General features: G+C 37.3%; 1 protein-coding gene across 2 annotated transcripts in view; it reads right to left on the reverse strand.

The window, feature by feature from the left end:
• RARS2 (arginyl-tRNA synthetase 2, mitochondrial) overlaps window positions 1–12,891 on the reverse strand; it is an 82,950-nt gene that overhangs the window by 65,822 nt on the left and 4,237 nt on the right. For both annotated transcript variants that reach the window (XM_060616139.3, XM_060616141.3), the window contains exon 2: window positions 2,848–2,921. In XM_060616139.3, coding sequence (XP_060472122.1) covers window positions 2,848–2,921 — 74 coding nt within the window. The remainder of the gene's footprint in view (window positions 1–2,847; window positions 2,922–12,891) is intronic.

Consider the following 12,891-nt stretch of genomic DNA (forward strand, 5'->3'; position numbering starts at 1 on the left):
AAATAAGTAAGTAAATAAATATATAAATTTACATTAACTGAGAAAATATTTTTATTATCTCAATAGAAACACAAATATTTCCCATTTGTTCAGTGGTAGAGGGACAAAGAAAATCATCAATTTAGTCTATTAACAATAATTCACACTAGGAATATTTCAAACATGACTTCTGAAATTATATGAAGGGCTATTTGCCAGCAACGAAGGCCCAAAAGAGAAATAAATGCTTCAGCAGTGTGTATGTGTGGGGAATGGGGGGTGGATCAACCAGAATTGACTTACTTCCCTGTTTTCCTTTTAGGAAGCTTTTAGTTATATATCTACAAGGAAGGTTTGCTTTGTCTATTTAAAGAGGTACGTATTGAATGTGAATTATGTAAAAAGTCAGAACCGAAAGCAATCTAAATGTCCATCAACAGGGGAGCATTAGAGTATTATGAAAGTGACACTTGAGTATTATGAGTGACATTAGAGTATTATGAAAATGACATTTACCAAAAAAGAATGATGTCAAGGAAAAAGGGTTCAAAAATCATACATACAGAAGTTTTATAACTATGTTTTTTCAAAAGTTGTAAGACACAGGGTACTTAGGTGGTTCAGTCGGTTAAGCATCCAACTTCGACTCAGGTCATGATCTCACCATTCCTGAGTTTGAGCCCTGCATTGGGGTCTGCGCTGACAGTTCAGAGCCTGAAGCCTGCTTCATATTCTGTGTATCCCTCTCTCTCTTTCCCACCTTGTTCACACTCTCTCTCTCAAAAATAAACATTAAAAAAAATAATAAAAATAAAAGTTGTAAGACACATTCAAACAGAAATATGAAAACTACATCAACTTGTTAACATATTGGGGGTTTTTCCTTCTTATTCTTCTGTATTTTTCTGAATTTCCTTAAGATTATCTCTTTTGGTTTTGTGATAGAAAAATTAATGTAGCTATCAAAATAATCCATTGTGAAGAAGGAAAGTGGGTACAGGTACAGAGGAAACACAACTGGCTATGTGCCAATGACGGTGGTGATGGCACAGAGGGGTTCTAGAAACTATTCCCCTACTTTTATATTGTTTAGAATTAAAAAAAAAAAAAGGTTTTAAAAAGAAATAGCTACCTTTCCACTACTTCTGAGGAATTGCTGTTATGGTATTAGAGTGCAATCCACTGGCTTGAGTGTTACTGGCTGGTAACAAAGTCATTAATCCTGTGTATTACGATCAGTATTAAACAGAAATTCCACCACAGTTGAATATATAATTGAATTAGGAGACCTAAAGAAATTGATTCATAAGGTATTAAGTAAACCATACTGATAACAACAACAAAAAGGACTTAAGCCTCCTGACACTTAACAGCATTTTAGTACCGTAAAGGATACTTAAGTTTGTGATGGCAAAGCAGTAGAGATTCTTTTTATTTAAAATAAATTTAATATGCAGAATTTTAGACTTGTAGCCTAGAAAAATTTTGAAACCCCCCCTAATATTGATTTTGTATAAACCAAAGATATAATAAGTATAGCATCATTAAAGTAGAGCTACCTAAAGGAGGTTCAGGCAGGTAAAGAAAATCGTATTCAAAAGATGGGCCAAGATTGCTCATCTTATTAAAGGTCTTTGAAACATAAAATACAAACAGATATTTTTATTATGCAAAATGCCATTTACAGATTTTATGAAATAGGTAACTGGCTTGGAATATTATATTAACTGATGTGTAATTATGAGATCCCCTTGTCAGTCCTTGCCTTTGTTCTTAGAACTTAATATAAAGCAAGTTGCAGCAGGCCACTTTAAAGATTCTTTCAACAAGGCCACATGTAGCCTTTCTCTTCCTCTTCCACTTATCTCTTTGTCCTATTCTGAGAACAATAATATTTATCCTACCCTATCTTAAAATCTTGACAAAGTTAAGTGGACAAAATATTAGAACATAATGATACTGATAATTCTATCTTTACATCTTTCCAAAGCTTAGGGCTTAAATGCCTACTATGTAGCTAACTTCTTATCATTATTAATTCACCAAAAGTGTATTTTGGCTAGATTTTGTAGCCAAATGGTAAATAAATATCATTTAGAAGAACCAAACTCACAAAGAGATAGATATCTTCCTGTATCCAAGAAAGCAACTACAGGTTGGTTATATGTAACCAATAGTTCTCTATCACTGGGAGTCCTCAAATGGAAACAAACAAAAAAAACCCAAAACCCACAAAAAACCTAGCAGGTAAATATAGTACAACAGTATTCAAGCACCTAGGTATATAATCTCAAAAATACCTTCAAAAACCCTGAAATTCTTTTTTTTTTAATTTTTATTATTACGTTTCTTTATTTTTGAGAAGCAGAGGAAGACAGAGCACAAGAAGGGAGGGGCAGAGAGAGAGGGAGACACAGAATCTGAAGCAGGCTCCAGGCTCTGAGCCATCAGCCCTGAGCATGACACGGGGCTTGAACCCACGAACCGTAAGATCATGACCTGAGCCAAAGTTGGACACTCAACCAACTGAGCCACCCAGGCGTCCCAAAACCCTGAAATTCTAACCACAATCTTAGTTCTTTTATTTGCTGTCACAGAATTAAATTTTGACCTTGTTCCTAATTTTTCTTAAAGATTTTGACATAATTGTAGTTAACAGCATAAACATCAAACAACATGAGACTTCTAATTTAATATACCACATCAGAGTAGGTACAATACAGATTTTATTATTTAAATCAATGGAATAATAGGTTACATCATATTCCATGGTTAATTTCAAGGTCTATTCTATAAATTGAAGAATAACTTTTTTTTTGTATATTGACAAAGTCAGCAACATTTTAAATTGTTAAAAATATACTTAACTCTTTTCTGGAAATTGGAACTGCAGATATTGACTTGATCAAGTTTTCTGGTGGAAGATCCAAAAGTCTGGAAAGCTAATGTTAAAAACAAAAACAAAAAGAACAGAGAAAGATGGTTATTAGATTTGTACCATATTCAGTGGAATACTGCTTATCAATAAAAAGAATATTCAGATACTTGACAACTTAAACGAGTCTCAAATGTACTATGCTAAGTGACAAAAACCAGACTTAAAAGGCTAGATGGTGTATGATTTACTTACTTGACATTCTGGAAAATCCAAAACTGTAAGAATGATGAACGGATAGATCAGTGGTTGCCAGGGGTTGAGGTTTAAAGTAGCAAAAGAAACTGTTACCAAAAAGGATAAATTTTGTATTTGTAAATTTAAAAATAAATGGTATTGGTGTACCTGGATAGCTCAGTTGGTTAAGTGTCCGACTTGGCTCAGGTCACGATCTCACTGTCCGTGAGTTCGAGCCCCGCGTCGGGCTCTGTGCTGACTGCTCAGAGCCTGGAGCCTGTTTCAGATTCTGTGTCTCCCTCTCTCTCTGACCCTCCCCCGTTCACGCTCTGTCTCTGTCTCAAAATAAACGTTAAAAAAAAAAAAAATTAAAGGGGCGCCTGGGTGGCTCAGTCGGTTGAGCGCCCGACTTCAGCTCAGGTCACGATCTCACGGTTCTTGAGTTCGAGCACCACATCGGGCTCTGGGCTGATGGCTCGGAGCCTGCTTCCGATTCTGTGTCTCCCTCTCTCTCTGCCCCTCCCCCATTCATGCTCTGTCTCAAAAATAAACACTAAAAAAAAATTAAAAAAAAAAATATATAGGCTGGCAGACCCCTCCTCCCCCAGGTGGAATATGTGTGATATTCCTCGGACACTCCTGGCTACCCAAGAACTAAGGAAAGAGGTTTAAGTGCTTGCCATGGTAATGTGGGAAACTAAGGCAAATGAAACATTATATTCCCTTACTGCATACAACCCACTGAGAAGTCATTGAAACTGACAGAGTGACCTCCCTCTAGGAGCTCAGCTGCCTCGATGATGACCCTTTGCTAGGGGCAAAACAGAACCTTAGCTTAACATTATCCCAACCTCCAGAATCCTGTTAAGTCAGCTTCCTTTATCTCAACTGCCCCAAGATATATGCTGGCAATCACACTCCAGTTTATGGCCCCCTGATATGCATCTCAAGAGTCTCAAGACTGAGGTTTTATTAAACAGTAAAAAATGGTGTTTCCCTAGCAACCGCTACTCCCTGAAGGTCCTGGAAACCTTGCTTCCAAAATACCTTAGAGACTTACTCTATCCCTGACCCCCTCCCGACCTGAAGGTATATAATGAGTTACCCCTCACAATCCCAGTGCAGCTCTTCCTGCCCATGGGTCCTGTCCCTACACTTTAATAAAATCACCTTTTTGCACCAAAGACATCTTCAAGAATTCTTCCTTGGCCATCAGCTCCAGGCTCCCCACCATCATCCCAAACGTCATCATTATCAGCAGAGTCTGCTTCAGATCCTCTGTCCCCCTCTCTCTGCCCTTCCTGCATTTCCTCTCACAAAAATTATTAAACTTTTTAAAAATAATAAATAAATGGTATTTTTTTATTTTTTTAATGTTTGTTTACTTTTGAGAGAAAGACCGAGCAGGGAGGAGCAGAGAAAGAGGGAGACAGAGAATCTGAAGAAGGCTCCAGGCTCTGAGATGTCAGCTTAGCGCCTGATGTGGGGCTCGAACCCACAAACCGTGAGATCATGACCTGAGCTGAAGTCAGATGCTTAACCAACTGAACCACCCAGGTGCCCCTAGATTTTCTATCTTAAGTACAACTAAAGTCTGCTGGCTAAACAAAAAACAAAAAACTTAGTTACAAAGGTGAATTTTAAAGGATTTCATCTGACAAATAAGTTGTGAACTTAGGTAATACAATGTTTACATTTAAATGAAAAACACAAAAAACTTTGTTTCCAGTAAAAAAGAATCTAACTACACAGTACAGTACTACCTGGCAACAAACTTTTCCTAAAAGTAAATTCTAAGACCAAGTTATAGTCACATGAAGATATAAATACCGAAATAGAAAATACCTTCAATAGCAGTTTTACAGAGGCACAAAAACATTATTATAGGATGTAAATTAAAAAGCCAAAATAAAGAGATTGAGGGAAAGGGAGAAATATGGGGAATCACTGTTTACAATGGGCACAGAGTTTCAGTTTTACAAATGAAGAGTTCTGGAAAAGGTTGATGGTTATGGTTGCACAACAGTGTGAATGTACTTAATTCCACTGGACTGCACATTTAAAAATACTTAAAATGGTAAATTTTATATTGTATAGGTTTTCCCATAATTAAAAACAAAACAAAAAACCTAAAGAAAGACCCTGGGATGAAGTAGTGGAAGGAAGCCTTCTTTACATAATCTCCCACGTCCCACCCATTATCAAATTAAAATGAAAAGGATGGAAGAATGGAGAGGAGAAAGAAAGGATGGTAGCTAATAAAAAGGGTAGACTGTTGGTTCTTCAGCAACAAATATACAGGATAGGCACTGCCCAAAGTTAGAAACTTCGAAAGTGACAGCCAAGAAAAGAAACAGCAGATTTTGAAAAGGAATGAAGCAGCCTTGTTTGGCAAGGCTCCTAACTTGAATTAACAATTCTCATTAATACCTCAATCTGGAGAGAAAAAAAATAAATTCATTATTTTATTTGACATATTATTTATATGACCAGAGGAAGATGCTACAGAGCTGTGGGAGAGAAAGAGTAAAACAGAGAAGTGAATTCCAGTACTTTTCAGAAGTGAAGATTCTAGAGCAGCACACTAAAGTTTTCTCCCAATGGAAACAATATATTCCCCAATTAAATGGAGCAGATTCTTTTTTTCTTGAGAGACAGACACACACACACACACACACACACACACACAGAGAGAGGGAAGGAGGGAAGGAGGGAGGGAGAGAACGTGTGTAAGCATGCAAGTGTTAGCAGGTGGGGTGGCAAAGGGAGAAAAGGAGACTCTCAAGCAGGCTCCGTGCCACCGTGAGATCATGACCTGAGCTGAAATCAAGAGTCGAACGCTTAACCAATTGAGCCACCCATGTGCCCTGAGCAGATCCTAATATGATTTTGTATGGGCAGTAAGAATCAGAGGAGGAACTTTTATAGGAAGATGAAAAAAATATTAGAGCAAGCCAGCAAAAATTTAATATGCCAAGTCAGAGTTCATGAGTAATGTATCCAAGTCACCATGACCTACCTACCAGAGAGACAGAATGGAAATCCCTAGAGTTTATATTTTTTTGTAATCATAAAAGCAAGGCGAGCCAAGAAAAAAATCTCACATGGAGAATGAAGTCACCCATACAATGCAGGAACAAACAAAGTGTGGGCAGAGCTGTCAAGCATGATCAAGATGAAAAGTAGGTAAAACAAACAGGCAGACTCAAAGAGATGGGGAGGGAGGAGACGGAAGGCTAGATGGTCAAAGAACTCTTGTTTAGGGGCACCTGGGTCACTCAGTCGGTTAAAAGTCTGACTTTGGCTCAGGTCTTGATCTCATGATTTGTGAGTCTGAGCCCTGCATCAGGCTCTGTGCAGACAGCTTGGGAGCCTGGAGCCTGCTTCAGATTGTCTGTCTCTGTCTCCCTCCCTGTCCATGCTCTCCCTCTCTCAAAAATTAAAAAATTAAAAAAAAAAAAAAATAACCGAATGAATACAAAACATTCATCCAAAGTCTTCAAGATTTGTGAACACAATAAAGATTTTTAAGACAAAAAAAGATAAAAAGGGAATCTAAAAATTAAATACAAATTGATAATCATTTTTATTATACAATTAAGAAACACAAAGGAAGAGTCATAATTAAAAGAAAGACACAGAAGGCCGATAATTAGAGAATACAGATTTTAAAAAACACAAATGAAAGCAATTAGAGGACAATAAATAAAATTTGTATAAGATAATCCAACCTTAGGATAATTGGTGTCCCAAAAACACAAAAGAGCAGCAAAGAAGAAGACAGGAAAATAAGTACAATGGTTCTCTAGCACTCCAGCAACATAAGGATAGAGAAATAAAACCCAAAGTCACAGTCTTCAAAAACTGATAGCTAAGGAAAGATGCAAGAGTCTGAAGCAGAATGGAGCAGTCTTGTGTAGCAGGGTTCCTAACTTGGGTTTCTCTCATCAGAAACTACAGAGATGAAATCAACAAAACCCATGAAAAATAAGAAATATTCATAGATATATATCTTGACTCTCACAAAAGCAAGGCCTGAGAAAAGAACTATATGCAGGTAGTTTATTTGGGAGGTGACTCCTGAGGGCAGATTGAGAAGAGTGAGAAGGAAGGAGAAAAAGTTAAAGACTGCTGTCAAGGTCACTGCTACAGGCAATAAGGGCTGAATTTCCATAGCACCTCCCAAAAAGCACACACAGTATCTACCAAAATTGGCTATCCAAAAATAGGAAGCAGGAGTTTCCATTCCCCATTGATTGAGGGCTGCTTTTTTTTTCTTAATGTATATTTATTTTTAGGAGAGAGAGTGCAAGCGTGCACAAGTGGGCAAGAGGCAGAGGGAAACAGAGGATCTGAAGCAGGCTCTGTGCTGACAGTCCCCCAATGTGGGGGACTCGAACTCACAAACCACATGAGATTGTGACCTGTGCCGAAGTCAGACACTTAACTGACTGAGCCACCCAGGCTCCCGTGAGGGCTGTCTTTGAGGGTGTTAACTCTGCCACACTTGAGCTGGGCATAGGCTGGAACCAGGAGGCTATTAGACTAGATGAGGTGCTGCTAGAAATAAGTGATTGGAGGCAGATGTGAAACCAGTCACATAAGTGGCAGCTGGAGCCAAGCAAGGTGTGACCAAAGTGACAGGAGATAAGGCAGAATACTCAATAAAATGGACAATTTCCCTGAAATGAGGAGCTAAATCTAAATTGTGGTATATTACTACAATGACACCAAGCAGTAAAATGAAAGAACTAGACCTCTCCATGCATTATTACAGATATATCTTTTTTAAGAAATTGAGGCTAAGAAACAAAAAACCCAAGTTGCAGAAGGATGATTACAGTTTGATTACTGTGAGAAATGAGCCCACTGACCCAATCAAAGGAGGGATGGGGAGACTTGGAGCACAGTGAAGTGAGGCTTGTAATCAATTTTCTTGCAAGAGCAGTGTCTGATGGACAGGCACACTTGGGGCAGTTACAGCAGACAATTTATCTTCTACCCTGGTTCCTCTTTGGTTGAGTACTACAGAGGTTACAGCCTTACCTGGAAGTCGCCTATGCCCATGTAAGGCAAAAAGTAGTCTGACTGGAATAAATGTACATTTCTTGAGGTGATGCAGAGACGCCAGTTCTTTGGTGCATGCTCGCTGCAAAGCCCATAAAAAATAAGCCCATGAAATGGAGAGGGTTAAGAACAACCAGGAAGTGAAGTGTCCATGGGTTTGGGACTCCTCTGGGTGGGGGTGGGGGGGGGTGGCTGGTACATATTTCCAGTAGGTTATAAACCTACTGTTAACTAGACAGAACAATTTTATTTGGTGTTTCTGAAAACGAATCATCTCATGTAATTCTCACAATTACCACTTACATTAAATGTAATAACTTGCAAAAATATACTATTTAGGGATACATCCATAGGTAGAAAGTGACATGCACAGATATAATAAACACAAAATCTTACATGTGAGGAAAGAGTTTTTGGCCAGGGATAGGTACCCAGAAGATTTAATAGTATTTGTAATAGTTTACTTTTTAAGTTGAGTGGTGGGTACCTATCAACTATATTTTTCTCCATGATGAAATATTTTATTAAAAAAAGAAAAACTGAATCTATAGATCAATATAAATTACTAGGTCAGGAAAGCATAATAGGGAAAATTCAACACTGAAAACACATTCTGCTTAAGTTACAAAATTTCAAAAATAAAGCACCCAATCAAGAAAACTCCAGGGATGAAATAAATGTACTGTACTTTGTAGTCATATTATCTAACCACAAAGACCATGATCTTTGTTAAAGTAAATAATTTAGTAATGATATTATACACAACTAGATTCACCCACAAGAGAAGTTGTAAACCGATATGTTTGTTTCACCTGCTCAGTTGTTTTTAATCTGAATTGCCAACATATGAAAATTCATGTTTTAAAATAACATTGGATTAAATTCAAAATCAGAACTAATGAATCTGATGTTATTGCTTTATTTCTAAAATGAAGATTTTTGATCTTATTTCTAAACATGCTAATTTTCTAATGATATAAACCTCCTCTATATATTTCTAGGGTTATTTTATTTGAGAAGTCAAAATTTCTTTAAAACAACAAATTAAAAAAAAAAAAGGCACCATGAACCCTTCTGGAAGATCTGCTTACAACAAAATCCAGCCAATTAAGCCATACCTTGGTAAGAGGATTGGAAGGAAGCATCTTATCCAATTCAATGTAAAATGAATAGGAAGCAAGTTGTGCAGATATGGCTAATAGACAGTAAGTGCTACACACTTTGAGAAAGTTACCCAAACAAATTAGGAAAGGTAGAGGAAAGTTATACCAACCAGAAAAGTGCTAATGTCCTTATTTCTTAATGGCAAGGGTTGATACTATCTAAATTTGAAGCATCAAAATTTTTAAAAAGACTCCGAATTGTAATGTTTTTCAAAATCTCTTTTCATAAAGTAGAGGACTCACTTAGGAAATATAGCAATAATTCTTTGAGTTACATTTTGGTTTCTTTTTCTTTAAGCACAAGCAAAACTGTTTAGTATTTTCAACTTAAAAACAGCATTTTGGTTACGGGGAATCATAATACTATTATGCAGTTCGTAGTTGGACATTTTCTATCACAAAATTTAAAAAAACCCTCAAAAGCCCATTACAATACAGCCCAATTTTTGTAAAAAAGCATATATAGTCTTCCTTTTTTTCTGTGTGTATATCCTCCAAGGAATGTATCTAAAATAAAGTTCAACCAATGTTGATACTGATTACTTATGGAGGAGGTTTTCCTTTTAATTGTTTGCACCTTTTTGTATTGCTTAATTCTTTACAATGACCACACATTATTTTTGCAAAAATGAGATTTTTTTTCTTTACCAAAACACAACTTTATATAAAAGTACTGTTAAAAAGATTCCTTTTGGAAATGAAGCCATATGGTTCAGATATGTGGCTTTCTGGTTATCTAACTTCATGTGGGGCTAAAACTTTCACCTAGAATAATGGATAAAATTAGTTCCCCTTTATTTTTTAATTTTTTTTTGACTATTTATTTTTGAGGGACAGAGCGTGAGCAAGGGAGGGGCAGAGAGAGACAGAGAGGGAGAGAGAGACACACACACACACACACACACACAGAATCAGAAGCAGGCTACAGGCTCTGAGCTGTCAGCGCAGAGCCTGATGCAGGGTCGAACCCACGAACCGTGAGATCATGACCCGAGCCGAAGTCGGACGCTTAAGCGACTGAGCCACACAGGCGCCCCAAAATTAGTTCCCCTTTATAAAGGCTCTGGGATTGTAGTGGTGTGAGGAGGGATTCAAAATACCCTAACCTCAGAATTCTGAGGACAGAATGTAATAATGATAAACATTTATTGAATGTATACAATGTACCAAACATAATCTAAACACTATGTACAATACTAAACACTGTTTGAATTCACTGAATCCTAATGACAAGACTATAAAGTAAATAATTTTCCAGATTTTACAGAAGGGGCAGAGAACTTACATACCTGTCAAAGGAGAGGGTAGATTTAAACCCATGTGTCTTCCATGGTCAATGTTCTTAATCATTGTAACTATGGTTCCCACATTTTGTTGCACAGTCCACATTGGAATGACTCACAAATCTTTAGAACACACTGATCCCTGGCTCCCACAGCCAAATATGCTGGTATGACCTGGGGAACAGGATGTAAAAAGTTCTCTGGTCTATTCTAATATGCAGTAAAGTGTGGCAACCACACCGCACTATACCTTTAGGTTTCCTGGTCTTTCCGAGTTAGTAGTTATCAAGCCTGGAGGAACATCAGAATCACCTGATGATTTTTAGAACTTTAAGTCCCCCACCTCACCCCAGACCAATGGGCCTGGGCTTAAGTATTTTTTTAAAAAAATATTTATTTATTTTTCAGAGAGAGAGAGAGAGAGAGAGAGAGAGAGGTATAGAGTGAGTGGACAGAGGAAGTGAAGTGGGCTCGGCACTGACAGCAGAGAGCCTGCTGCAGGGCTCAAACCCAAGAACTGTGAGATCATGACTTAAGCCGCAGTCGGATGCTCAACCTACTGAGCCACCCAGGTGCCCTTGGGCTTAAGTAATTTATGCTTCTCAGGTGATTCCAGTCTATAAACTAGGCTTGAGAACTGCTGCTTAGGAAGGTACCAGCAGTCTCTCCTCACATTACCAATCAGTGCCAAGGCTAGTGAGTGTTTTTAATGAGAGGAACATCTTTCAAATGGGTGGGGCACAAAAAAAAAAAAAGAAAGAAAGAAAAATTAAGAAGCACTGTCAAGTGGTCGAATGTCAGAGAGCATGGTTTTTAATTCACCTACATTCCCATAAGTCTACAATTATTCAGGATATCATAAGATTTTAACTGTCTCTGAACTTGGATTTAATGTTTTCTCTCATGAGAATGTTGCCTATGGGTTTCCTTATACATTTCCTTTCTTCTTTCCCCTTCAGATAAAGGTGTTTTCCTGGCATTGGGCTTCATCTAGGACTACCGCAGGTAAAACAAGGGCCTATTGATAATTACCTACTTGAGACCTCAGGATGATGAAAGAAAAAACTTCTACAGAATAAAATATACTAAAAATTACTCAAGGAGGATAATAAGACCACAACAATAAAGCTCAAAATTTTAATAGAGAAATAAAATCCACAAAATATTAAACACATTCCTTGAGAAGTAAACTAAATAACCCAAATGAATAAGGAGAAAACCTGAGGTTGAAAGCAGGGAACATTTAAGAGAGTACAAAAGTGAAAATCCACATATGCCAGATCTGGCTTGGGAACTTAAGATCAGATTCTAATGTGTAATATAATGGCCAATATGTATCGAGTGCCAACAACGTACCAGGTACAATTCTAAGTCTTAGATTTGGCAATATAGCATCAGAGATTTTAATATAATCTTTGACTACAAGGGTATCCAGTATGAGAAAGCACGTTAATTAAGGAGCTTGTGGGCAGTTCTCAACCATTCCTTTTCCCTCAGACACACAGGATTCCTACCCCCAGTACCCAAGTACTGAACACAAAGCCAAAAAAAAAAAAAAAAAAATTCCTATCATTCTGGTTCTAGACAGGTTCTAAATTCAATTAGAAATTAAATTTACCAGATTCAAGATCGAAATCTCTGATAATTTCATAAAAACTCTAATTTTGCTAATGAAAAAGAGATCCTTATGCTTTAGCATACAGGTAGCAGAACTGATATTTCTTAGGAAAATTAGCTCTGCATTTTTATCCATGTAACAGTCTATAGGCCACGAGTCTCAAAATTCTTAAAATGTTATCAATCACTCTTCCAGATCTTAAATTACTTAAACTGTGTCAATTACCCCTGGTTATTCCTTACTTCTGACTCTCAAAAACAACCAGGCCAGGTATGTACATTTGCCAGCAGGAGCCAATGCACAAGCATGCCCATATTTGTACAGACTTTCTTCAGGTACAGGTCTGGATTAACTGACTCAAACTGGCAGCAAACCTGGTAACAACTGAAACTTCAGGGTACAGAAGAGAACTTCCCAAAAGATCGGGAAGGCAAGTTATTACCGACTATCTATAATGAAAGAAATTTAGCACAACTCTTGAATAACTTGTAGTTTTAAGCAGAATGGAACGCTGGCGGGCCCGTTAGAAGTACGTGTTAGGAGAGAAATACACATCTAAACAATTCAGTCATTCAGCAAAATGTTAATAACTGGTGAATCTGGATAAAGAGTATATGGAGTTTTTTGCACTATTATCATAACTTTTCTTTAATTTTGACATTCAGAATT

This window comes from Panthera onca, chromosome B2, assembly GCF_046562875.1.
Source record: "Panthera onca isolate mPanOnc1 chromosome B2, mPanOnc1 haplotype 2, whole genome shotgun sequence".
NCBI lineage: Eukaryota > Metazoa > Chordata > Mammalia > Carnivora > Felidae > Panthera > Panthera onca.